The sequence below is a fragment of the Poromitra crassiceps genome, assembly GCF_964638095.1.
Source record: "Poromitra crassiceps genome assembly, chromosome: 8".
In the NCBI taxonomy this organism is placed as follows: Eukaryota; Metazoa; Chordata; class Actinopteri; order Beryciformes; family Melamphaidae; genus Poromitra; species Poromitra crassiceps.
In genome coordinates, this window is record NC_139629.1 from 45,104,035 (window position 1) to 45,131,067 (window position 27,033).

Below are 27,033 nucleotides of genomic sequence, written 5' to 3' on the forward strand. Positions count from 1 at the left end.
AACTGTTCCCTAGAAACACAATTCAGTGAAAACCGTCTATATACAATAAGATTTTGACATAGCATCCTGTGTGTTGAGGCGTCTCATTGCAGCAGAGCCACCCGTTGCTTATGATTTACTGTTTATACGGGGTGGGGAAGTGGTTTTTGCTGTCAGTAACAGTTGGTGCACTAAACACATCAATTTGCTTCTCTGCATTTTCACTTGCTCTGTTCAAGAGATCAAACAGAAGTTGTTTTCCACATGAAGGTTTGTAATCAATAACAGCAGCTGACTCAATTACTCAAATGACTAGGCACCTCGAGCGCTGTGCACGCTCGATTCCTAGGCTCGCCCGCTGCACGGGCTCACCGAGCTGGCCCTGCAGCTCGCATACGCAGCTCGGCCGCTACGCGGCCTCACCCGCAGCTCAAATGCTGTGTGGCCTCGCCTGCCCTATTGGCGCGCAATGTCTCCCTCTCTCTCTCCCTCAGTCTTTCTCCCGCCCTCTCTCTCCCTCACCCTCTCCTCTCTCTCCCTCAGTTTCTCTCATGTGTGTGTCACTGATGACATCATCATTGATGTCACAATGCCTATGTATGACATCACTGATTACATCATCAGTGATGGTATGACAATAAACATTGCCCACAGGCTAAAACAACCAGGCTGCTGCTGTCACTGCACCTGTGCGTCAGTCGACCACATCATCACCCATTCCTCTCTCCATGCAGCATCTCTTCTTCTCTCCATCCTTTGCCTAACAAGCAAGAGAGATTTGACCAAGGAAGAGCAGGGTGTCTCGATCAATCAGTGATCAATAGACAATCCTATTCCCTTCCAGCTGGAGCAGCGTGACGGATTGGTTGGAAAATAATCAGAAATCAACCCGCTGGCAGTTGATGATTGAGGCGTGATGTCAACAAACTGATTCAAACAACAAGGCCTTCATCTGATCGGACAATATCATGCCTAGTGTAGCTTTTAATTCAAATGAGTTTGCGTCTGGTCTGGTCAGGACTGAAGGGTGACGAGAAGACCTCAGACAGGACTGGACAGACTCAGTGGACCTGACATCAATGATCTGAAACAACATAATAAATAAAATAAAAAATTGTGTATAACAATACAGGTTCGCTTCTTCACAAAAGGCTAGTCACCTCTTTTTCACCAAATTATGTTTTTGGCCATATTATAATAGATGCATAATAATAGGCAACTGCCTAGCCATAGGACACAGACAGTATAACGATTAGAAGTGCACTTACCTACAGTAGACAATCCATAGGTTAAACTTCTGTTGATTTTCCAATGATAATGTCATTGTCCTATGATACAAAACACACAAATAATTTATATAGTAATACTTCAATAAAGTGGTAAAAAAAAAACTGCTACAGGTTCTTATGGTGGTGGTACTTATGCTACAGGTACGTTTAGACTACTAAATGACATAATGTAAGATAAAAAAAATAAAAAAAATTGGTTGGATTGATTTGGGGAAATTGTTGCTGTGCCAAAACTTGATTTCACATATTCAGTGTACAATAAGATTTTTGGGGGACCCAAATGAGAAATCTTGCCTTTCATCTTGGGAGTAAGGGCCCTTAAAACCTGTACATCTTAGACCAGACTTTTCCTGTACCTGAGCATTAGCCAGGCCCTGTGGTTTGGGGGCGATACTCGGTCTCTTGCTGGTGACCGTCGGCGAGCCGTTCCTCCTCAGGCTCGGCGTTCGGCACAGCGATGGGCGGGGCTTGGAACTCTGGGATAGGAATGAGGAGGAAGAGTCGACGACCTCTCCACCAATGGCAGAGAGGCAGCTGTGGTCCGAGCTGCTGAAGAGGCTGATGCATTCTCCAGACGATTCGGTACTGTCCACTGAGGTGCAAACAAACACCAAGAAGCAAAGACTGAGAAACATGTGAATGATTCGAAAGGAGGCGGGGCTCATGAAAAAATGAACTTAACATCCCATCAAAAATCCCCAAAACTTAACATAACATCATCCCGGGCTGAATTATACCGATATAGAGGCGCTGTGGGAAATAAACACTCAGAATTATATTTCCCTATTAGAATTTCAGAGAAAGATTTCCTCATATTCTGCAGTCATACTCCTACAAGTTCAAAATCATTGTGTAAATATGTTTGATGCAATTTGGACACTCAACACGTTCAATATTAAGACACTTTGAATAAACAAGCAAACAGCGCTTTGTGCAGCAGCGGGGCGAACGGGCACTGCATTTAAGGAAGACATATGACTGCTTTCTTAATGTAATAGAGATGTGATGAAGTGAATCTGCCCAAATTATCTCTCATGGAATTGGTCTCTACCTTGCATTTTTTTCTGTTTTCTGTTTGCTTACAAGTTTGTATGTTCTATATTTAAAAAAAATATTTAAAAAGTATGTAAAGGGTGGTATTAATAGAGTTAACTAAGCTTGTACTGTATAAAGTAGGGGAAATTTAAACTGTCTTCTGAGCATACAATTAACAATAAACTCACTCAGAAGATGGCGGCCCGGTTTCCACGGTTCACAGTAACGATGAAGGTGATGCTGTTGAAGGTGCTGACTGTTGAGCTCGTTGTCTGCCACGGCGTCAGGGGAGGAGCAGACGGCATGGCCCATCTCCGCCCCCTGTGGCTGGTTTCCAGGATAGCCAATGGGCGGCAGGGAGCCGCGGCCGGAGGAGGAAGACGATTGGCTGAGGACGGTGGAGGCAGTGCTGCCGGAGCCAATGGAGTCTGGCCGCGGGTATTCTAAACCCCTGTGTGAACAACACGCCACAGGGACTGACAACACACATGGATAGACGTCGTCAATAAGAAAATTAATATAGGCATGATAACACAAGCATGATCGTTACTATAAGAATACTTTTGTACCTGAATTGAGTTGGTGAAAGCAGTTAAGAGCCTGAGGAAAACCTCCCAAACGTCATAGTTTAAGAAACTGTTGTGTAGTGTTGAGTGTGTTGTGTAGTGTTGAGTGTGTTGTGTAGTGTTGAGTGTGTTTTTTGTAGTGTTGAGCGTGTTGTGTAGTATTGAGTGTGTTGTGTTGTGTAGTGTTGAGTGTGTTGTGTAGTGTTGAGTGTGCTGTGTAGTGTTGAGTGTGCTGTGTAGTGTTGAGTGTGTTTTTTGTAGTGTTGAGTGTGTTGTGTTGTGTAGTGTTGAGTGTGTTGTGTAGTGTTGAGTGTGTTGTGTAGTGTTGAGTGTGTTTTTTGTAGTGTTGAGTGTGTTGTGTTGTGTTGTGTAGTGTTGAGTGTGTTGTGTAGTGTTGAGTGTGTTTTTTGTAGTGTTGAGTGTGTTGTGTTGTGTGTTGAGTGTGTTGTGTAGTGTTGAGTGTGTTGTGTAGTGTTGAGTGTGTTGTGTAGTGTTGAGTGTGTTTTTTGTAGTGTTGAGTGTGGTGTGTTGTGTTGTGTAGTGTTGAGTGTGTTTTTTGTAGTGTTGAGTGTGTTGTGTAGTGTTGAGTGTGTTGTGTAGTGTTGAGTGTGTTGTGTAGTGTTGAGTGTGTTTTTTGTAGTGTTGAGTGTGTTGTGTAGTGTTGAGTGTGTTGTGTTGTGTAGTGTTGAGTGTGTTGTGTAGGTCTGCTTACTCCTCCCAGGCAGGACACAGCTGACGGCTCGGTCACAGATGGCAGCTTCACTGGGTTGAATGTCCATGAAAGGTTTCCTGCCCATACCCATGAACACTCTCTCCTGCATACGCAGCTCTGGAATATAAACAGTCACATGAACAGTCACATGACATCAATCACATGATACAGATGGCTGAATGAATGACTGATTGATTGATTGTTTGATTGTTTGATTGATCAATCCATTCATATGGTGTGTTTATTGATTCACATACATAGACACATTCAGATGCATGCATAAATAGAGGGTCTTAAGTGTTTTCTCTTGCTTGTATTTCTTATGTTTCATACTTCATTACATATTTGACTATTGTTGTTCTTTATTCCTTTCTGTAAAGCACTTTGTAAACTCTGCTTTTAGATACGTTCTATAATTATTATTTTTTACCGTATGACTGTATTACGACTGTTTGATTATACATTATTGTTATAATTACCTCTGCTGTGTGAGGCCTGTTCCCACAAGATCCTCTCCAGGTCGGTGGTCCAGGCTTTCTTCACCTCCATGCTGGGGGCCTTCAGGGTGTAAGTGTCCTCGCTCTTCCTCCTGCGGAACCAGATCTCAAAGCATAGAGCGCTCACACTGGAGTTATGGGTCATCCCGAGGTCGCACGTCTGGAGGAAGAACAGAGAGACAGAGAAATTAACGCTTGAGTTTAATTTCACTGCAGGAAAATATAATATGTGGTTATGACGGTGTGCTCCCTGAGCCTTCAGACAATGGACCCATTTCACAGCAACCCTTTTGAGGTGGTAAAAGCAGGAAGTAAAGCAGCTGTACAGAGAGTTAAAGTGGAACGTCACTTCTAGCCTGGGTAAACCCAGCCCCCAGTGACCTGCTCTCAGGCTCACCCTGCTTAAGGGGCGTTCACACCGAGATATTTATTTTTCGCTCTGTCGCTCAAGTCAACCCTTTGGAATCGCTCTGTCGCTCTGTTTAAATCGCTCATCAACAGGCACACGAAATGACGGACATGTGGGGGATATAACGTTACGCAATGTCATGCTGTTTGTCCACTACGAGCCACCGTCATTGTTTACAAGCTAAGCCTATCAGCGTGCTCCTAATGCGAGCTGCATACCGGTAGTACAGACTTCACTTCATGTCAGCTGTCAGCCTGTCAATGCGGTTTGTTGCCACACAATAAAGCAGCGGTTTGTTCCAAGCCAGAGTGATCCTTGACTCGCTCTCACACGGCAGCCAATCAGCATTGAACAGCGAGCGACTGATGCCAGCGTAATTTAGCTCGAGTTGGAATATTTCATCTTGAGCGACGAGCGTATTTTCTCCCTATCGCTCTGTCTCTGCCGCTCGGACGCCCAGCGATTATTCTCCCAGGCGAATATACGCTCAATCGCTCGTTTGCATTGACTTTGTATGTAAACTCGACGCCAGCGACCAACTTTAATAGGTCGGTGTGAACGCAGCTTTACAGTCACAAGGTAGTGACTGAGAACTCTGAGAGGAGGTCACGTGGCGGCTGGGTTCACCCAGGCTACATCACTTCCTGCTTCAGCACTGTACCAGAGATTTTCATCCGCCATTTATTTTCCCATAGACTTAGATAGATTTCGTAAAATGCTTATAAAAAGAGTTTTACAAGGGCCCTGGCACTGGAACACCTAAACAGAATTAAACCATAATTAATGGTATTGTTACACCTGCTTTACTTCCTGCTTTACCACACATATGTTGAATTGTATTGTATTGTACTGCAATGTGCTATGTCATATTATATAACACTACACTGTACTAATTCATAAACTTCTGAAATGTATGATATGTAATAGAGTGAGCTGATTCACTCTCTTTTTTGTCTTTGTTGTTATAATTATCAACAATGTTACTGTATTAGGTTTTTATGTTATGTGTTTCGACCCCAGGAAGAGGATCCACAATAAACAATAAACCTCAAAATGGTTGCTGTGAAATAGGTCTAATGTCTGCTGAGTTGACCAGGACAGCCTCCAAGACAATGGGAGGGGCGTCACATGAGTTAAAGTGGCACATGAGTCTGTGGTCAGTAACATGGATCTCCCACTCCCTCTGTGGTAAAACAGAAGAGGAACTTTTCTGCTTTTCTGGTATCCCATCCCACTTGATCCAATCAGGAGAGAGAACTCCACAAAGAGGATTGAGGCCCAATTCCAATCCGCTCCCTAAAGACTCAAGCCCTGAACCCTCAGTCCCTCTAATGGCCGCCATCTGAAAGTGGTTGAGTCATCAAGTGTGGAAGGGATCCACATTGGATAAATAGGAGGATTGGGACAGCAGAGCCCTTTGCACTGATGTTGACTCTGGCAGGTTTGGGGTTCGCTATATATTGTTTATTGTCAAGACGCTTTGAGGGATAGACTCCCTGATGAGATCTGTTCTCTGTGCTCTGGCTCTACAGAGTGGACAACAGGTCATTTAAAAATAAATGTAGCCTACTGCAAAATCTGCAATCTGCAACATGTGTAATTATAATTAAAATAAGCATAATAATGACATGTCACCCAACATTATACACAATGTCAATACTGTACAATACAGATTCGGTAAAACTATTTCTCATTCATCAAAAAAGTTGTGGATTGCAATTGTAATAAATGATCGATGATTATTCTAGGATTGTGTCAAATAACTACTTGCATTCCTCTGATATAATATTTTTGTCTAATCTGAAATCCCTATTAATGTAATGTTTCATTGTCAATTAAGGCATTCCAGCGCACTCGCAAACACCGCGTTCGTTTCGCGCGTGTGTTCTTTTATTTTTTTGGCAGATATTTGCAGCCTTCCCCGTTTTATACGTCACAACGCTATGCATTGTGGGCAATTCCCTTTCCGTAAGTGGCCATAGCTGCTCCCTTACGGTAAGGGGGCAGAAAGGGCTCACTCCGAGCCCTCATTCACTTTGCGATTTCACCGTGGGACATCCCTAAACCCTCGCTCCCTTCACGTGAACGCGCCTCTAAGGGCTTGAGTCAGTAAGGGGGCGGATTGGAATTGGGCCTGAGTCAACACAGTTCTCATTCCCAGGTAGTCAAATACCGATGCTTTGGGTTGGTGTTCTGGATCGGACCAGCAACCTAAAGTGTCAGTTTGACTACTTTGGAATGAGAACCGTGTTGACTCAATCCTTCCTCCAGAATCGCTTACAGCTCCTTTAATTGACATAAAAAAAACCAAATACCTTTGTCATCGCTTGTATATCATGAACGCTGATATTAAGGTAGAATAAGGACCAGACCTTGAAAGACTGTTTGTAGACGTAAACATCGTTGCCAATCTCAGTCCTCTTGGTCTTGCTGAAGAGGACGAGACTTTCAAAGAGGAAGATGCGACGGATGCACTTCTTCTTCCTGAAGAAGACTGTGAACTCATCCTGGCGAATCAGCTGGCCCTGCTCCTTCAAGTTCACCTGGAAAAGGAGAGGAGGAAGGAGAGAGGAGAGGATTTTGCACGCAGCCATCATCAGAAAATGAGCTACAAATCTGTAAAAAGCTACAAATCTTGCAACTATCTCTCATCTACTGTACCATTCTAATATCTTACATCACAGTCCTGGATGGCATCCATGGTGAGGAGATCGTTGCCATGACGCATCTGAAACCGAACGAGGTCTGCAGCCGCCTGGATCTCAGCCTTCTCCCTCTCCCTCTCGCTGCTCGTCACGTCAGGCATAACAAACACGCCCGGGCCACACACACTTGACCCCCGCAGTTCATCCTGGACCATCTCTTTTGCCCTGTAGGATCCAGCCAGGGTGAGCATGTCCTGCAGCAGCAGGCTGTACTTGCTGATCCTCTGGATGGGCCTCAGCAGGTAGGAGGAGAGGTCCATCATGTCCCCGAGTTCCTGCTGCTTCCTCTGGGAGGAGAAACAAAGTTGGCCTGGGTTAGAGGCTGGATTCATTCAAAGAGATTAGCTAGCTCCCCTTGTCTGCAAAAAATACGAGATGCTTCCCCCTGGTGGCTGTGCAGGTCAGGCAAAATGTAGTCTCGCTGGCCAGCCTCCCCTCCCTACCATGCAGCGGCGTAACTACCATATATGCAGGGAACGCGACTGCATCGGGGCCCGGCGTGGTTGGGGCCCGCTCGCACGGCTCGTGTGTAACTGCACCTGCAGGCCCCTACTGTATATATGGGGCGGCTGTAGCTCAGGAGGTAGAGCGGGTCGTCCACTAATCGCTTTGGATAAAAGAGGTCGGTGGTTCGATTCCCGGCTCCTCCAGTCTGCATGTCGAAGTGTCCTTGGGCAAGACACTGAACCCCAAATTGCTCCTGATGGTGTGCCAGCACCCTGCTTGGTAACCTGCCCCCATCGGTGTGTGAATGGGTGAATGTACCTACTGATTGTAAAGCGCTTTGGATAAAAGCGCTATATAAATGCAGGCCATTTACCATTTATATGACCGCGCGTGCACCGGGCCCCGGCTCGGCCGAGCCCAGCCGCAGCTCACCTCTGCTGAGCTGAACCTAATTGGTAAGCCGTAACTGTCGTCTGTCTATTTAAAGTAGGCATAACGAATCTGCATTTGTACCATGGTGTCACTTACGTGAATCTGCATTTCTACCATGGTGTCACTTACGTGAATCTGCATTTCTACCATGGTGTCACTTACGTGACATATCATTCATTCACCAAATAAATAATACAATGACATCAAACTACCTGTTTTACGGACTCATATATCCATATTACATTTTAAAATTCCGTTTATATGGGGATTAATGGGCGATTTGATGTGGTAAAATGTGCGCCCGTGGAATTATGGGTCATGTTGTGGTCACGTGCATGAGGAAAATCTCAAAACGGAAAAAGCACAGCAAAAAACTCTCGTAACGGACAAGCCCGTCTTTTATTGTCACACGAACACCACAATACATGCATGCGGCCACAACACACTCATGCTGACGGTGGCCGGTGAAAAGTGTCCTCTGCATTTAACCCATCCAGGCATGTCATTTCCTCCGGGGGGCAGGCCAGGAGCAGTGGTCGCTTTCTCGTACATCGCCCGGGGACCAACTTCGGATGTTGTCGTCACTGGTCGGATGACGATGACGATCTGATCTTCTGCATGTTTTTAGTGGGGGGGTTATATACGGAGGAACCCCCTGGGGGAGCACACGATAAAAAATAAAAATAAAAACACGATTTCAGACGGACAAGCCCATGTTTTATTGTCACACGATTACACATCAACACATGCACGGACGGCCACACACACACACACACATGCTGACGGTGGCCGGTGAAATTTGTCCTCTGCATTTAACCCATCCTGGCTTTGTCCTTTCCTCCGGGGGGCAGGCCAGGAGCAGTGGTCGCTTTCTCGTACAGCGCCCGGGGACCGACTTCGGATGTTGTCGTCACTGGTCGGATGACGATGACAATCTGATCTTCTGCATGTTTTTAATGGGGGGGGGGTTATATACGGAGGAACCCCCCTGGGGGAGCACGGGGAGAACATGCAAACTCCACACAGAGAGAAAGGCCCTTACGACGAGATACCCCACCTGGGCAGTAGGCACTGAAGATATGGGGGGGAACACAACCACAGCGCCCACAGTGTCCCAGGCGAGAATCGAACTCAGGACCTTCTGACTGTGAGGCGACAGCGCTACCGACTGCGCCACCGTACTCCATGCACTGCGCAGGTCAGCATCACATCAGCAAAACAAGCGAGCAAGCAACATGGACAACTACAAGCACAAAAGTGGTTTTCTCAAGAGAAAGCAGAAAGAAGAGAGGGAGAAAGAGACAGCGAAGCTTCAAAAGATATCCACTTTTTTTAAAAAGAAAGATGAGCTAGCAGCAGCAGCACTAGTACTACTGGTAGCACCGAACAAGAGCCAGTGTTGGCCGCGGCTAGCAGCACCTGCAGGCCGCCACCCAGTGACACTGAGAGGGGTAACGTCTATCTGATCACATAAAGTTGTCTATGTTTTGCTGGTGATTATGTTTTAATCTGTGTCTGGACTGGTGTGCTGTCACCAAAATGTGTTTTTAATCTGTGTGTCTGCCTGGTCGGTCGGTGTGCTGTGACCAATATGTTTTCATGTCTGGTGCGCCGTCACCTTTTCATCTGGTCAGGACAGGTGCGCTGTCACCGAAAATGTATTGCCTGTCAAGGTGCGCCATCACTGAATGTTACAGTTGTCATCTGTTATGGTGCGGCCGACACCAGATTTTGTCAGTAGCCTATGTATGAGCAGGGCCCGGTTTGACCATCTTGCATCAGGGCCCGGTGTTGTCTCGTTACGCTGCTGCTACCGTGAGATGGTCCTGCTCCTCTCACGGTAGGGAGGGGAGGCTGGCCAGCGAGACTAGGGAAAATGTGAACTACAGTCTGCAGAAAAACACTGACAGACCCTGTTGTGCAGCATGACATTGTGTGTCAGGTGCTGAGCTGAGCTGAGAATTTGTGAAAAGGTAATATAGATGAATATCTTGTGCACTTTAAACACAAAGAAAGAAATATGTATTTAAAACACCTTTACGATACCAAAGCTCTATCAACCAGAGAAAGAGAGAAAATATAGATGAACTAACCTTGAAGATGTCATGGCGGCGGTGCAGGATCAGGGCGTCTGACTGAGGCTTGTTCTTGCTGTAGAGAGCATACAGACCAAAACTCTCCATCTGTGTAAAGGACACAACATCATTTTAGAATATTTATGAATGTGGCTCCAACATTTCTGTCCACTTACAGTATGTTGCACCAACAATACCAGATCTGCGTTCTTGATTTCCTATGATGATGATCTACATCTACATCTACAATCTACATCTACATCTACAATGCATAATAAGTTGAAGTTGTTTGTCCCTCTGTCTGTCCCTCTGTGTGTCTGTCATCTGTACACGCCCACACCGCCGGTCCGATTGGGCTGAAAATGTGCATGGAGGTGGATTATCATCCAGGCAAGGTCATGGGCAGGTTGGAAAGTTCTGGAACCACTTGGAAAGTCCTGGAAATTACATTTAATGCCAAACTTTCAAAACTATGCCGTGACGCTGCCCCTTTAAGATAATTCTTCTTCTACGGCTTTACGCCCTACTTCTACGCCTTTGCCGACTCCATATGCATTGCAGTGCACGCACAGTGTTTGTCATCATATTACAATAATTCCAATACTCCTTGCTCCCGTACTGACTCACATGTCTGAGGAAGCAGCGGGCCACCATGGCGGGTTCCCTCTGGCAGACCTCCAGCTCCGGCAGGAAGTAGTGGCTGTGGAAATCATAGAGTTTCTCCAGGTTGCCAAAGATCACACCTCGCTTCCCCCTGAGGTCCTGGGGGATGTCGGGCCTTTCCAGCAGGGGGTGGTAGTGGGTCAGGATGTAACCCAGCGAGCGGACATACTCCCTCTCCGTGAGCACCAGCTCCTCCAGCACACGCTGCAGCCTCCTGGCAACATAAACAGGACAAATCACAAATACATCCATTTAAAACATGGATTCACAGGAGGTTGCTTAGTACAGACTTAATTTGAATGATGATGCATTTCATGATATAAAGATAATAGTATTTGCAAATAATTCTTTGCATAAAGTGGGGTTTACTGCAGCAGTTCAGACAGCAGTTCAGACAGTACTAATAATAAAATACTTGTAACCTTTCAAACACTCATTGTCTTGTGGTAAATCGCAGCCATCTGTGCCACCAAGTAGGCTAAAACAAACCATAATAACGGTTTGCAAATACTATTTGACCCCAACTTTCTATCATGCATCAAGAAAAAAGTCAAGCAGAATATGAAAAATAACAACAATTTCAGTTGATAAAGCAGCAGCAGATTAAAGATAAAATAAAGCAGCAGCAGACAGGCATTTTATTCTACAGTAGGCATGAACTAACGTACCTGCACTATTATAGAAAATAGGCATGCAGAGTAAAGTGAATAGAATAGAATAGAATTTATCAGATGAAATGATACCTGTGGTACTTCATTGTAAGCTTAGAAACAGAAAGAGAAAGTGTGTGAAAAAAGACTGCATGAAATCCCAAGACTACAGAGGTAAAAATTAAAAGCACATCAGTAGATTGATTTTTGCCTCCTCAATCAGTCAACTGACAAGGAATGTCATGACAATGCTGATTTTTTTATTCTTTTTATTCAGTAATGCAAGATCCAGTATGAACCAAAAGTCATAGCGAACTCACAGGGCATTGCTGGCGCTCTCCTGTGGACTTGCCAGACAAAATGTCCCCTCGCTTCTCCCAATGGGCAGGCTTGAGTGTTTGCAGCTCGACGTGCCGTCAGCCCCGGCTGCTGCTGCTGCGCCCTCGTCTCCCGTGCAGGACTCGTCCGAGCAGAAGCTGCCATGGCGGGAGATCTGGAACCTCTGGGCCTCCTGCAGGATCCGACAAGATGGCTGCCCGCGGTGCGAGCAGGACGACGGGGGCCGGCCCGGCGGCTCCGGCGCTGCTGTGGAGCACGAGTCCTCGCTCGCCGACCGCTGCCCCCTCAGGCCCCGGCCCCATGGAAACCACTGGCAGCCCACGGTGTGCGACTGAGAGAGAGCGGCCGCGTCTCTCTCACTCCTCGCTCTGCTGGCCATCTCTCTCCTCCTCGCCTCTCTTTCCATTTTCCTCGTTGATCTGAGGAGATACATACTGTACATTATACCTAATGTGTTACAAAGGACCTGGCTACCTGTATGAGTGACACAGTGGGTTGCAACAAACACAATGGAGGTGTAGGGGATCTAAAATTGCTTTGCTCTTATTTTCCAACTTGGCATAGTTTTTCAGCAGCACCAGCAAAGGGTAAAAAATATATAATATATTATATATATAATATATTTATATATAATAATATAATATATATATAATAATATAATAATATAAATAGATTTCAAGCTGTCATTGGAAACACAGGGTTACTTTCAACTAGAATGTCTACTACACGGTTCTCACACTCATCTGGAGACCTGCAAATTCAAGAACTTTTAAGGTCTTAGTTGGTGAAGCTCAAGGACTCTAAATTGCCATGTTTCTGGACCTGACACGGGTTAAAATTAGACATTACAGAGGCCTGATACATTTAGCTCCTGATCTTGTATCAGCGCAAATCTTCACAGGGATCTCCTCAGGATGTGAAATGTTGACACTAAGATGGGGAGAGGTCCAGAGAGAAAACATGTACTTTCAAGGCCATCCATTCACTTTCAAAAAACCTTTCAGGCCTTGTTTTATTTTTCTCAAATCCACAAACTTTTAAACTAACCCTGCTACGATGCCAGCCCCTTCCCCAGGATTCACTGGAAGCCTAAATTGGCTAAATCCTAGTTGAATGAAGTAACATTACCTGTGAGGGGAGTCTGGAGTGACCTTTGAACCCTTGCTGCTTCTAGCATCATTGCCATCATCAGGTTTGGCCACGACGTTACAGCAGGCTACAGATGCTGCATTAGTGCTGCTGTTGCCCAGGATCGGCCTTCTCTTTCCTATGTCCACTGTTCCTGAGACGATGCCCTCCCACTGCGGGTGTCGCGGCCCAGGTGTTGACTGCAGTACCATGTTCTGACCACCGGGCGGCACTGTCTGAACATCAGTGCCCACCTCATTGACATACTGGCGTTCACACCAGGCGCTAGTGTTCAGCTGTTGATGGTAAACCTCTTCCACATCCTGCATCCTCTCCTGAAGCTGCTGCCTGGCTTCCTGACACTTCAACCAGGCTACGTTCCAGACCAGCATCCCCCTGGAGCTCCGCAGGGCACCGGCCTGGCCCTTCACCTCCTGGAACCGCTCTGGGCTGAACTGGAGGAACCTGTCCTGGTAAGCCTGGAGGATGGCGGTGTCATCGCCTGGCAGTAAAACATTAGAGGTGGCAGTTGGGCCAGAGCCATGCTCTTGCTGTTGGTGTTGCGTTGACTGAGTGTTAGCTTGACTGAGAGGGGTGGTATTCTGGCCAAGATGATAGTATTGGTCTGTGTCTGTGTTGATTTGAGTGTGATCCAGGTAGTCCTTGCATTCTTTGGCCAGAGCTGTAGCCTATTTAGAGATAAAGAGGCAGAGGTCAGAAACAGTTTTCTATTCTGGGGCAGTGCTTCCTATCTACTGAGCCAGATGTCTGTTTCTAGTGAGTGAGAGCAGTAGAGACCAGGGTGAATTATCCAACTTTATATCCTGGTCTGAAAAGTGAACTCGACTGACACCGACCTGCTCACAGAAGTCAGACACGCTGACCATGATTTGCAGCTCCCGGCCACACGCCCCTGCCCGGGACAGGAACTCCTCCAGGCCAGACTTGAAGGTGCAGACAAGGTTCCTGAAGACCTCGGTCTCTGGGTAAGACAGTCCCTCTCCTTGGAGCCTCTCTGCCTCTGACACCAAAGACATGGCATGCTGCTGACGGTCCTGGGGGAGAGAGAGAGAGAGAGACAGAGACAGAGACAGAGAGATAATGAGTGAGACAGGTGGACAGATCAAAAACAAACACAAATAAATAGACAGAAAGACAGCCACAAACAAACACAGACTCACAGTGGCCTCAATAAGGAAAGCGGTGAAGCTGTTGAGCGTGTGTTCCACTGCATCTCGTGAGTCCTCCATTGTTTCGGTCTCCAGCAGGTGGCGCTCTCCCTCCGCATCAAACCACGCCTGGATCTGCAGCGATGAAAGATTTTACACGGCATCACTCTCCCTGATTCTGCAGTGTTGAAAGCTTTTACACTGCATCACTCTCCCTGATTCGTGCGCAAAAAGACAATTGATGATTCTGAGACTGTGATCAATCAAATATTTATTTTTCTTTCCATTTTCCTTTACTTTGAATAGCCATTCACTTATTAAATTCTGGACTTGAGTGCATAGCATTTTATTTAGCGCCAACCATTAAAATATAATCAATTATAAACATTGTGTGTTCCTGACCTTAAGGACTGTAACCATTCATCATGTATGGAATGATTTTGAAAGTAAGGCCTTTTCTTGACTCCTGTAAAGGCGTGTATCTGATGAAGAGCAGGGATAAACTAAAAACCTATATGCACCTGCATGAAGTGTCCCTCCATCTCTCTGAGTTGCAGCAGATACTCCAGGTGTTCCAGCGACATGTTGGACCTCTGCACCAGGACATGGGCTTGCTCCTCCACATGGTTGTACAGACTGGTCACCGAGTCCACTGCATCACTGCACAGTAAAGAGACAGATACATGAGGGATACAAGCACAATTAGTATAAGTAGTTAGTTATTATTAGTATTATAGTGTATTGAGGATTATAATTGTGCTGTGTTGCTGCTTTTCTATGTCTTTGTCGCCATCCTGTGGACTTCCGAGGATGATAAGGCAAGCAAAGAGCAGCGTCAATCTCCTACTCAGTGTTTAAGCCGTACAAAAAGATTAATTTAGAGTGGGGTTTATACCGTTGCATCAGAGGTGTCCAGTTTAACTGTCCATTCATTAAATGAATGAACACCCACCCAAGTAAATCAAGTAACCTGTTTTAGTTTGACACGATGACATGTACACATCATAACCTAGAATAACCAAAGTGTTCATACTCTGATTATGAAAAACCCAGTTAAGAGCATAATTATGGAGAGGAGTTTCAACTTCAAGTATAAGAACAGAATCTTTGTTTGATTAAAAATATTACATTTTGACTGCCAAAAGCCTTCACTCTGAGTAAGACTCATGCCTCATCTCCATGATTATGAGCTTTGGATGTTTGTGGTTACACTTTGACTGGTGGACACGCTCCCTTATACACACATCTGGCTAAGATGCCTGGCTCAATCACATATTTAACAGCACTGTGGCATGTCAATATCTCACTCCTTCAATTTTGTTTTTCACCCATTGGTACATTTGATGTCAACAACAGGCACGGTCCTGTCCATAGCTAACACAGTTCACCAGCAATAAAGTATGAAAAAATGCAGCTACCTCCTCGCTATTTGACTTAGTGATAGCCATGTTACTTGGCATGGCAAAGAAATGATAGGCTAATCTCAAATAAATGTAATAACATACTTGCCAACATTGGGCTGTGAAAAAGAGGCAGATTTCTGGGGTATCGCCGAATGGCCTACCCTCAACGCCCCCACCCCCCGCCATATAACACTACACCACAAATTAATAGAATAAATACAAGCGCAAAGCAAATCACTTTTAAATTAGTCTTAAATTCATAGCTGACAGTAAAACAATGATAACATTAAATTAAACATATAAAATGTACAAAGTCAGCATCTAAAATTTACATCACAAAAAATGCCTTGTTGACTTGCTCAGCCCCCGACACACCTTCCATGAGGAACATGAATATGTTAGCAGTTCTCCTCCTCCTCCTCCTCCTCCTCCTCCTCCTCCTCCTCCTCCTCCTCCTCCTCCTCCTCCTCCTCCTCCTCCTCCTCAGAAGAAGAAGAAGAAGAAGAAGAAGAAGAAGAAGAAGAAGAAGAAGAAGAAGAAGAAGAAGAAGAAGAAGAAGAGAAGAACTGGACAGACAAGCCCGTCTTTATTTGTCACACGACAACCCAACACACGCATGCAGCCACACACACACACACACGCACACACACACACACACACACAAATCAAATCGGGAGACTCCCGCCTAAATCGGGAGTGTTGGCAGGTATGTAATAAATATATTACTCCTTCAATTTTGATTTTCACCCATAGGTACATTTTATGTCAACAACAAACATGGTGGCATGCAGTACTTGGCATTATTTCCCATGCCAAGGAACACATCTATTGCAAGGAAATAGCAAGGAGGTGGCCGCACCCCCCCCCCCTATACTTTATTGCTGGTGGACTGTTTTATGGACAGGACACCACAGGTTGACTGGAATATTCTGTTTATTCATTTATCCATGCCATGGCAACACAGAGATATTCAATTGTAGGGCATTGAAGGTTCATGTAAACAGCTTAATCAGAAACCACACTATGGCCTGCTATTCACAGTACATGTAAACACAGTCTGTGACAGCATTTTGCTGCTCAAAGTTTACCTGAGGTCCTCACAGTGGGGGTATTTGAGGTCGCTCTCTTTCCTTAGCCTGGCCAGGATGGACCCGCCCTCCCTCTGTAGACTGACCAATCGGCTGTCCTCCAGGACGTCCCTCATCAGAGTTCTCTGGTCCATCATGCACTGCTGGACAGTCTGTTGTATCAAAAGACAAATCATAACTCCTTTGAACACTATTATATAAACAACTCGAGCTGGAATTTTGGTGTGAAGAACATCGTTACACTTGAGAAAACGAGCATGCTTGCTACTGTACATTTTTCCACGCACCTGCACCAATATCACAGCTACACAAGCTAATATCATACCAACACACATACAGCATTATATACGGCAATTAAGATGTTTACAGAGTGATCTAATTGAGCACAAAGCAAGTTTTTTAAGGACACTGACAATGTGCCAGGAGGAACACTATATTTTGTAGCACTAATAATGACATAAGAAAGCAGGCAAAGTACAGTATTGAGATACCTGTACAGTGTCAATCCTCTGGGGCTCCTCTAACTTACTAATGGCTCTCAGTAGCAGGCTGGAAGCCTCATGAAGATCTGACACAAACGGGAAGAGTTTCTACGGAATAAAGACATAGATATGAGCAGGTAAATTCAGTGTTTATTAGAGAGAGAGAGAGAGAGAGAGAGAGAGAGAGAGAGAGAGAGAGAGAGAGAGAGAGAGAAATAACTTGCCAAAATGGCTTCCATAAGGCAAGTGTCTCACCTGGTGCAGCTCCAGCCAATCACAACGGCTGTGAGATAATGTGCCGTCCAGGTAGGAGGTCAGCTGACTCGCCTCCACTAGCTTGTACAAGGCTTTCATCGAGCTCACCGCTTCAGTCTGCTTCCAGGTAACACACGACAAAGTAAGATCAGCAAGTTTCCTCAACCACAACACTAAATGGCAGTATGACTACAGAGTGACTCTTCTGTGATTCAGCTACTAAAAAGATTATTATCCTTTCCATATTGTCTCGTATGAATTGCTTTGACTCTAGATAATGCTGCTGTTGTTTATTAACCTTTAAAATCCTGGCTTTACAATCTGTTATATTGTAATATTGTGACTCGAACATTCATTTTAATATTCTTGATGTGCTGAAATAAACTGGAAACGTAAACGTACAATAAGTAAGATTTGTACTGTCCCATAGCACAAGATAACCATAGTCTAATTGTCCATCCATGTGCTATTATTGGATATTCATAAAAACTAATTTCCTCCTTGGTTTTCCTATGACACAATAGTGACCTTCAACCTTCTCAACACAGCAAAGTCAGTTGATAGTACGGTAAGTAACAAACAAACAAACAAACAAAACAAAACAAAACAAAACAAAAACAAAAACAAAAACAAAAACAAAAAAACATACACTTATAGGCTATACAACTCACTTTCTGGCCCAAACAAAAACGCCCACTGAGATTTCCAGAACCCCACATTAAGCATTCTCCAAGCACTGAACATGCACTGTCTACTCTCCAGCCAACACTGAACATGCACTGTCTACTCTCCAGCCAACACTGAACATGCACTGTCTACTCTCCAGCCAACGCCTCCCTAACGAGCGAGAAGCCTGACCTGGACCTCAGGACAGCTCTCAGGCCGATGGCTGCTCTCCTTGTCCACCAGCAGCACCAGACTGTTTATCACCTGGGGAGTCTGTTCCTGCAACACAACAACATGGATTACACTCGGCTACATATTGTGATATCTCCATAAATCTTTAATTTAGCCTGTTTTTGAATTTTATTTATCACTATTATAATCTTTAAGAGTAAAAAAATATACATCAAAAGAAAACTCAACCACTTTTTTTATTGTATTTTATCAGTGGCGAACAAAATTAGAATACTGTATAACACACGCAAACATGACATATAGGCTATTTGTTGAATAAAACATCTTAACAACTGGTACCTTAGCAAAAAAAATAGTACCACTTTTATACCATTCGCTTTCAATTCACCCAATTGAAAATTGAAATTGAAATTGACCTACTAATGATACAATTATAATAATTAAAAAAAAATCTCTATATTGTATTTCTAGACTTTTATAGACTATTATAGCTAGAGATATCTACAGATATGAGAAGATTTCTAAATGAGAGCATTTGAAATGATAACATTTTAAGGAAGTGTATTTTAATCGAATTAAAACAGTCAAACCGGAACCCATCAGTGGTCTAATGAAAGAAAAGCTGAAGCAGTTGAATGTGGTCTCAATGCTCTGGAGCAGATACATTACTCAGCACTTGGCATTTTCCCTCATCAGCTCATCGTCCGTGGGCAGCAGCCACACTGCAGCTCTCCAGCGCTCCAGCTCTCCAGCCAGGCTCAAACAACCATCAACAATTCAGTCTGAACTCCTGCGGTCGTGCTACTGAATCTGCGGGGAGGTTTGCATCTTTCTTACCTGAAGTGTCATCAAGGCCTTATAGAGCTGCGGTTGAGGAGCCGTCCTCCTTGCATCAAATATGAGCGTCATCCCAGATTCCCTAATTTCTTTCCTGCATACGGTGATGAAAAAGAAAAAATAGTATAATGGTGGACGGCAGTTTAATAAAAAAAGTATCACACACTTGAAACCCACAGTACAATGAGACAATACAACACAAACACCACAAAGATGCCTTCCTGAACGCCTCTAAATATCCTGTGCAGTTTGCTTTGTTTGCTTGATGACAGGAAGTTCCTTCTTACCTGGTGATGGAGTGGAAGTAGAGCAGCATGTGGAAAAGCTCCTGGCTGGTTACAGATGCTCTCCATCCCTGGTGTTCTCCATAGACCTCCACTATGGCCCTGCCCGTCCGGTCTCTGCCACCTGGTGGCGTTAGAGAGTCCAGACATCAGGGGAAAATCACATTGTGAGAGCCCCTACTGTATGTTCTGGAACAACCTGCCCGAGGAGCTAAACTGACGTTCTTAACTAAAATAAAATAGCATTAAAAAGAAAGAAAACTAGAGACCATCTTGCAAAAGAGATCACACCAGCCGCGACGCCCGTGATTGAAAACAAATGTGTGCCTCTCTAAAGTGTGTGTGTGTGGGGGGGGGGGCTTGCTCGGATCAAACCCATTTTCAAACTCAACCTTCATTTTTATATTAACTGCACACCTGTAAAGTTTTGTGACTGCATCTTGCACGGTTTTGACGTTATCATGTTCACAAAATCTGTCCACAGACATACAGTACATGTAAACACATGGCAAAGTAGTCAAAACGGCTTCTGTGGTAGTTCCCGCTACAATAGGTACACAATAGGTAGATAAGGAACTCTTCTTACAACCCATTCTATAAAATTGATTTTTGTAATAACTCGTTATTAGTTTCTTAATTCCTTGTTCATGTTTATTACTGACTAATCCATTATTGGGAAATCTTTATCATCTCTCTTTTGTGTTCATGTTGTGCTCTGTAAAGCACTGTGTCAACTCTGTCATATGAATACATCTGTTTGTTATTATGCGTTTGTTATTATGATTATTCTTATTGATTGTCAAACAGAATGTACCTGTGAGAGAAGCCAGTCCCAGGCAGAGGGGGTGGCTTCTGGGGTCCGGGGATCCCAGCGGGAGGTGGTTGGGTCTGGGGCGAGCAGAGCCAGGATGGGGCTTCCTGTGGATATCCGCTGCTGCAGGAGGGTCACTCTCTCTCTGGGTCTCTGTCTGGTGGCCATTTCTACTGGGTATGGAAGGATTAGCAGGCTGTGCACCATCTAAAGACAGGGGAAACATGTTTGGGGTAGGGAAGCTGATGAACACTGACTTTTCTCTCGGTGGTAGACAACAAATACACAACAGCGGACAATAACATGAGCAACATTAACCTTAATAATAACTCTATACCTTTGATGACCATCTTCCTCCTGTTGATTTTGGGTGACACCAGTCCAAAGGCTGTGGTGTTTTTACATTTGACCACATGGAGCCTGGGAACCATCTCTGCACAGGAGTCCGTACTTTCTCTTCTCCTGACATTTTGCCCCTGGACGATGACCAGCTCACACTTCTCGGAGGTGTCCACTACCGCTGTGGACAGAGAGGAGCCTCTTCCATCCGACTGAATGGATTCTCGTCTGTTTTGCGGTACTCCGTGAGGCTTAAAAGTGTGTAGCTGCATCGCTGTGGAGTCTGTTCTGTTCTGGAGTCTTTCAAGAGGCTTAATGATGCTCACGTTCATCCCCGGGAATCCATGTTGTTTGGTGGAGTTCACATCTGCCTGCTTAGAATCATTTGAGCTACAAACTCCATGGGACTTAGTAGTGTTTACTCTTGTTCCTGCCCCTAAATTCATCCCATTCACATCGTATAAATTGCCATAGGGTTTGGCAGAGGGTGGGTCCCTCGCTTCCCTAAATGGCATAGTGTTCCTTTCAGCTGTCTGCTCCGGCAGTCCATATTTGAAAGCATTTGTATCCCTGTAATCCACACAGGGGGCACTTTTTCTATCTCCTGGTTTCCAATATGGAACAGTGTTCATTTCTCCAGACTCCTCACAGACAGCTCCACTGACAGGGGAGGCAGACTGGTTTTGCATCCCCGGATCACAGCACGTTCCTTGGGCATGACACCACGGATCCCCCCAGTCAGCCTCCGGCGGCCTCCATCTCTCGTCACACTGCGAGAAATCACCATCCTCCTCCACCACGGCTAACATACTCCCTCTATCCTTCTCCTGGCCCGAGGCGACAGGGTTTTGTATGGCAGCCTGGTAGGACTCCCTGTATCCACACCTCAGCTCCTGCGCTCTGGAAACCTTCTCGCCTTGCCTCCTCTGCATGCACGGGGTACAGGGTTTGTCGGCGAAGCGGACGCTGCGGACACAGTGAGAGGAGGCTTCATGGGAGTCGGGGTGAGGGTGGTGGGGCAGGGAATGGCGGAGAGCGGATGGAGGTCCAGTTTCCCCAGGCATGTTAGGCCTAAAAGACGTAACAGCCCCTGATCTAGAATGGGCGTGCGCTTGTGGTCTTGTGGGTGATTGCACGTGTGCTTGCGATTGTGCTTGAGGTGGCATCTGTGTGCTCAGGTGCACTTGTGCTTGCACGTGTGCCTCTGGTTGCGTCTGCATTTGTGCGTGCAGTTGCATTTGTGCTTGTGCGAAGCGTTGCTTCTGCACTTGTAATTGTTGTTTCTGTTCTTCCGTCAGTGCCTGAGCTCCACCGAAAAGCATCGCTGCTTGCAGTACGTCAATATAATCGCCTTGATCTGCAGATGTATTTGTATCTCCAATACTTGCAGGAGCACATATACCTGAACCTGTGCTTGTACTTTTAGCTGTACATGTACCTGTCCCAGTACAGCGGCTGTCCCAAGTATTAGGGGACACCCAGCCTATAGGCTTACGCTCAGGCTCAGTCTCATTCACTTTAACCAGCCTAGATGAAGCAGCAGTGCTGCTAATATCCACCAGGCGGAGCGACACAGCGATGCCGTGCTTCGCCGGACATATCCTGGTCTCCACAGAGAATGCAGAGGGGTGAGCAGAAGACTTTGAAGCTGAATTCTGTCTGGTCAGAGGAGATGGTTTCGATGCGGATTCCCTTGGAGGACACGGAGGAAGTGCAGGGTTTGAAGGAGAATTCCGAGCAGCAGCAGTAGGAAAATCAGGAAGCGGAGGAGGACGAAGAGGAAGATGAGGTGAGACGTATGGAGGAGGAACAGAGGCCATACTATTGCCAGCAAACTGTGGCACGTCCACAAACTCAGGCACGGCCACCCGCTCCCATGGTACCCTCAGCACGCCCTGCTCTGTGGCGAGCAGGCATTGGCTGAGAGGGGTTGCATGGCGGCCCTGATTGATCTCCTCGAGCCAGTCACAGCTGAATATGCACGGATAGGACGTTTCCGGGAGAGGGGTCTCCTCCACTACTTCCACCCTAAGCCCCTCCTCTTCCAGGAGGCTGCAGACCACGATGCGAGCCGATTGGTCACAGAACGGCACCACCTGGAGGTAAAAGTCACCAGGCTGTAGTATCAGGGGGTTGATGGGAGCGAGGTGAATGACGACTTGGTCACGCAAACACAGAGGCCAGCCTTCACAGAGGAAGATGACATCCGAGTACTGGGCCTGAAGTGAGAAAGGGACAGGACAGGGTTTTATTAGAAATATCATGATAAAAATGCATTTAATACAGCTTTTGTTCCATTTATGGCATCGTTGCTGTCAGTTGAAAATCATTGATCTACAAAATGCCAACTGTTCAAGTAAAAACTAAGAAATAGAGAATTGTTTTCAGCTTGACCACCATGACTTTTAGAGTTTATTCAGTGGAGGTTTAAAAAGTTTTATAAACCCAAGGGGCGGTAGAATTTTCTCGGCCCACAGGGGAACCTGGAATCCTTAAATTAAAGGGAAAACATGACAATCACCAAAATCGGAGTGAAGAGGTTTTCACATGACAACCTTATGAAGATGTAGTGTGACCTCGACTGTAACTGGACGTTGGTGGCTTACACATGCAGCCTGCTGCACACTGTCTAAGATGTGCTTGGCTGGAACCAGGAAGTCCAGCAGGCACCGCAGGGCGTCTCCTTGGTAACGGCTGTCGATGATTTGGAAGAGCTGGCTGAGAACAGTGGGGGCGGTGGCCTCAAAGGGCGGGTAGAGGGCCGACAGCAGCTTCTGGATGGAGCCCTCCAGAGAATCAGGGTTCTGAAAAACACAAAGGAGAAAGAAAACAGGACTTAGAAAAGTCTTCTTCCATTACGCCTTCTCTCTAACTCACCACTGATAACCTCCTCGCAGTACCTAGTACCTACCTACTACACTGTAGGCAGGCCTACTGTGACCCCATTTACAGCTGGCATTCAAATGTGTTTTGGGTGATCAGATTGCAGTAGGATAGTGCTTGACCACAGGAAAGTACATGTGTAAATGCATCCAAGACCCATTGAGGATGGATTGTGATCCGATCGGCCAAACCACCTCCAGATGGTCAAGGACACATGTGACCACATGCAAATGTGTTCTCAATCCACATAGCCTACAACCACAGTCACCGCTGTTTTTCTGCTGCTCTATCCTATGGAGCTTGCCTGATCGGATCTCAATGTGGACACTTGGAGACACATAAATCAGGTTAATGCAGTCAAGCACTATCCGATTGTAATCTAATCGCCCAAAGCACATTTTAATGCCAGGTGTAAATGGGGTCTCTGTGTGACTTGCAGATTGTGCAATACTTGTTATTTAGGCCAGTTAGAGTAAGCGAAAGCACGACTGCATGGTGTTTGTTTTTGCGAGTCAGTAATTTATCTGTCTTCTAATATGGAAGCCTGGAACTGGCTGATATGAAGCCTTAGACCTCTGGGGTTTCCAGGTGCCACATTAGCAACGACTGTAGAGCATGAAGTGCTGTGGCACATCTACAACCTGTTTCACACTTCACCACGCTGCTCTCTCACAAATTCATATGCACACAAACATGCACAGAATTAAAGGTTTTTACTGTCCCACAAAACAACCATATTATCTGTTTGTTGGTCAATATCAATTGATTAAATTACATTTCTGGCTTTCAAAAGTCGCTTTCTGGCCCGTACAATTTTGGAACAAAAACCTCCCCCACCCCCAGCTATTTGGATTTTCATCTACTCAAGGATGGAGGACAGTGCTACAAGTGAGCCACCTGCGTCAAGACATTTCGTTCTCAAACACACACACAAGAGAAGAAGAAAGAAAGCACATGACCAAGCATGATTATATTATTACAGTAGTTTTCATTGTGATATACCGTAATATGTATTATCAAGAGGTTGCTGTTGCATCTCTGCTTTAATTAGCTAGTGTACTGGTCTATTGATGATGTGACTATTGTTTATGCTACAGGCCACCGTAAGCATTTGCCAGAAACCTGTTGATGCTGCTGCGACTCGCTTGGTCACCGAGAGAGGACAGGAAACATCCAAGTAAACAGAGTGTGGTGGCTGCTCTCAAGGCTACAGCAGCTATGGGCTCCTGCTGGTTTATGGTTTCACATTCCCTTTGACCTGAACTCTTTTGGGCCCTGCTTTATTTAGCCCGGCAAAGGCCACAGGGGGCAGCAGACCTGGGGGTTAACCTATGCAGTGCAGTGAATGTAGGGTCGGGCCATGAATGAGGCGGCCTTGGTTCAGGTATGTGTTCAATGTGGATTTATGAGAACAGAACTGTGTCAGCATACCGGAAAGAAACACCAACGCTAACATGTAGCCTAACTCTTTCTCACTTTAAAGTCTTGCTGTCCTGGGACTAATAATTATTTTAGGTGAAAGATCAGGGGTGGGTAATTATTTTTCCTAGGGGGCCAGGTTACCAGATTGTTGCCAGGGGGCCAAAATAATGTCTAATTTGATCACTAGATTAAATTATAGAAAACAAACGGTGCACTTATTCTTCAGCATGCATTATTAAAATCACTACAAACAAGCCAATGTATGTCATCTCATTTGATTTTCTTAGCTTCATAAGTAAAATGGTGTGGTTTGTCTTAACCCTCCCGGACCAGACAGAACCATTCATGAGGGCCGGTTCTGGCCCCCGGGCCGTATAATGCCCAAGTTTGATCTAGATAAAGACAATAACCTGGAAAACATAGGAAAAATACTAGACTCTCATCATTAGAGTCCAATAAGGTACATTTCCATATTACATCATATTCCAGGAATTGTTATCGTCGTTCTCATTCGATTATTTTGAATGAATCATTCCTCAGAACTCGATGGTTCCCAGCTGTAGAGATGAAGAAAGACAGGCAGGGATGTCAGGAAAAGGCCAGCAGGGTGTATCGGGGGGTGTGCCGATGAGTTATGTCTCCTCAGACAATCATTGGCTCACTGCCTTCAACTCCGCGCTCCGTTTCTCCGCACCTTTTAGAGGAGGAAATGCACTCTTTTTTTTTATCTTTGGAAGATTTTCTTATCCTGCACATTCCGTCCCTGTGTCTTTGCTGTGTCTTATCCTGCACATTCTGTCCCCTGTGTCTTTGCTGTCTCTCTGCATCTGTCTCTGCCTGTAAGGCATTGACTCACTTGACTCTGTCCCGTTACGTTAGCATCTCAAGTTTCAACACTTGACTCGGGGCCAGTTTGCGGCTCCAACACTTGCAGAAACGTCACTGTGACTCAGAGCCTTCAGTTCTTCAGTGCGTCCTGCCACACCTTACCGGGACGCAGCACAGCAGTGATGGTGATGATGAGGTGGAGGAGGGGGAGGGAGGTGATGATGATAGCAGCAGGGGGCGGTGGTGGTGCTGGTGGTTGTCAAGGAGAGGAGGAGATAGAGACTATAGGGCCATATGATTTCCGCAATGCAGAAAAAACAGGCGGAATCATAGAATTTGGTCATAGAAATGGAAACATGGAATGGAATATTGCAGAATTTTCCATCATTTGGTTGAAATTGATCAAAGTAGGCCAATCAAAATACAACATAGACCTTTTCATTTTCTTTACTAGAAACAGAGCGCGCTCCTTTCTAACATCCCTCGCCACGCCCGCTGAACTGGCAGTGTTCATTTCTACCCTACCCAATTGGTTTGCCCTCAATGTCTTGCCCGCTTCAGCTCGGCCATCGGCTCTCTAATTATTATACTAGAGATTTTATTTAAACTTTATTTAACCAGGCAGGTCAATTAAGAACAACCTCTTATTGATCTAAACAAACAAACAAATTATTGTAGTAACCTAAATTATTTCATAATTGTAAAATAGGCATAGAGAAATAATAAAACATTTGATTGGGGTGTTTTGAGAGGGGGGCGTCGTCTTGGGTGGGACCCTTACGTCACCTCACAAGGTTTTCACTCTGAGAAACATGTCGAAGAGGCTGTCTGAGAGCGCCAAGTCATAAAAAATATATAAATAAATAACCCTTCAATTAAAATTAAATGGAATTTGGGAAAAATAAAGCAGAATTTGGAAAAAACTAAAACAGATTTCATATGGCCCTAAGAGATGCAGGAGAGCGAGGACAATGGTCGGCTCATAAGCCTTTTGAAACCACATTTTGAAACCATTATGGAAGCACATTCAGTTCACAGCTCATTATTTCACCCTGGTGACAATAAGCACCCGCTTCATCTGCTTCATCAACTGTTTAATACGTCAGAGACAGGCAGGTTGTGTTGTGTTCTCAGTTGTCGGTGTGGGGACTCTGGGAGGTCGAGGGTCAGGTTGCGTTGTGTTCTCAGTTGTCGGTGTGGGGACTCTGGGAGGTCGAGGGTCAGGTTGCGTTGTGTTCTTAGTTGTCGGTGTGGGGACTCTGGGAGATCGAGGGTCAGGTTGCGTTGTGTTCTCATTTGTCGGTGTGGGGACTCTGGGAGGTCGAGGGTCAGGTTGCGTTGTGTTCTCAGTTGTCAGTGTGGGGACTCTGGGAGGTCGAGCGTCAGGTTGCGTTGTGTTCTCATTTGTCGGTGTGGGGACTCTGGGAGGTTGAGGGTCAGGTTGCATT

General features: G+C 45.5%; 1 protein-coding gene across 1 annotated transcript; it reads right to left on the reverse strand.

The window, feature by feature from the left end:
- Positions 1-673: 673 nt before the first annotated feature.
- LOC310780754 (pleckstrin homology domain-containing family G member 4B-like) lies at positions 674-27,032 on the reverse strand (the record flags this gene model as incomplete). The annotated part of the gene is made up of 28 exons (XM_083641259.1): positions 674-739; positions 1,625-1,860; positions 2,561-2,779; positions 3,582-3,698; positions 4,061-4,238; positions 6,860-7,030; positions 7,165-7,479; positions 10,165-10,254; positions 10,774-11,023; positions 11,780-12,217; positions 12,927-13,615; positions 13,784-13,981; positions 14,108-14,230; positions 14,617-14,755; positions 16,587-16,738; positions 17,078-17,176; positions 17,324-17,440; positions 18,182-18,268; positions 19,019-19,112; positions 19,306-19,426; positions 20,117-20,320; positions 20,451-20,633; positions 21,237-21,418; positions 22,050-22,144; positions 22,336-22,671; positions 23,059-23,256; positions 25,743-25,834; positions 26,696-27,032. The coding sequence occupies 28 exons, from the start codon at positions 27,030-27,032 to the stop codon at positions 674-676; spliced, it is 5,526 nt and encodes a 1,841-aa protein (XP_083497385.1).
- Position 27,033: the final 1 nt, after the last annotated feature.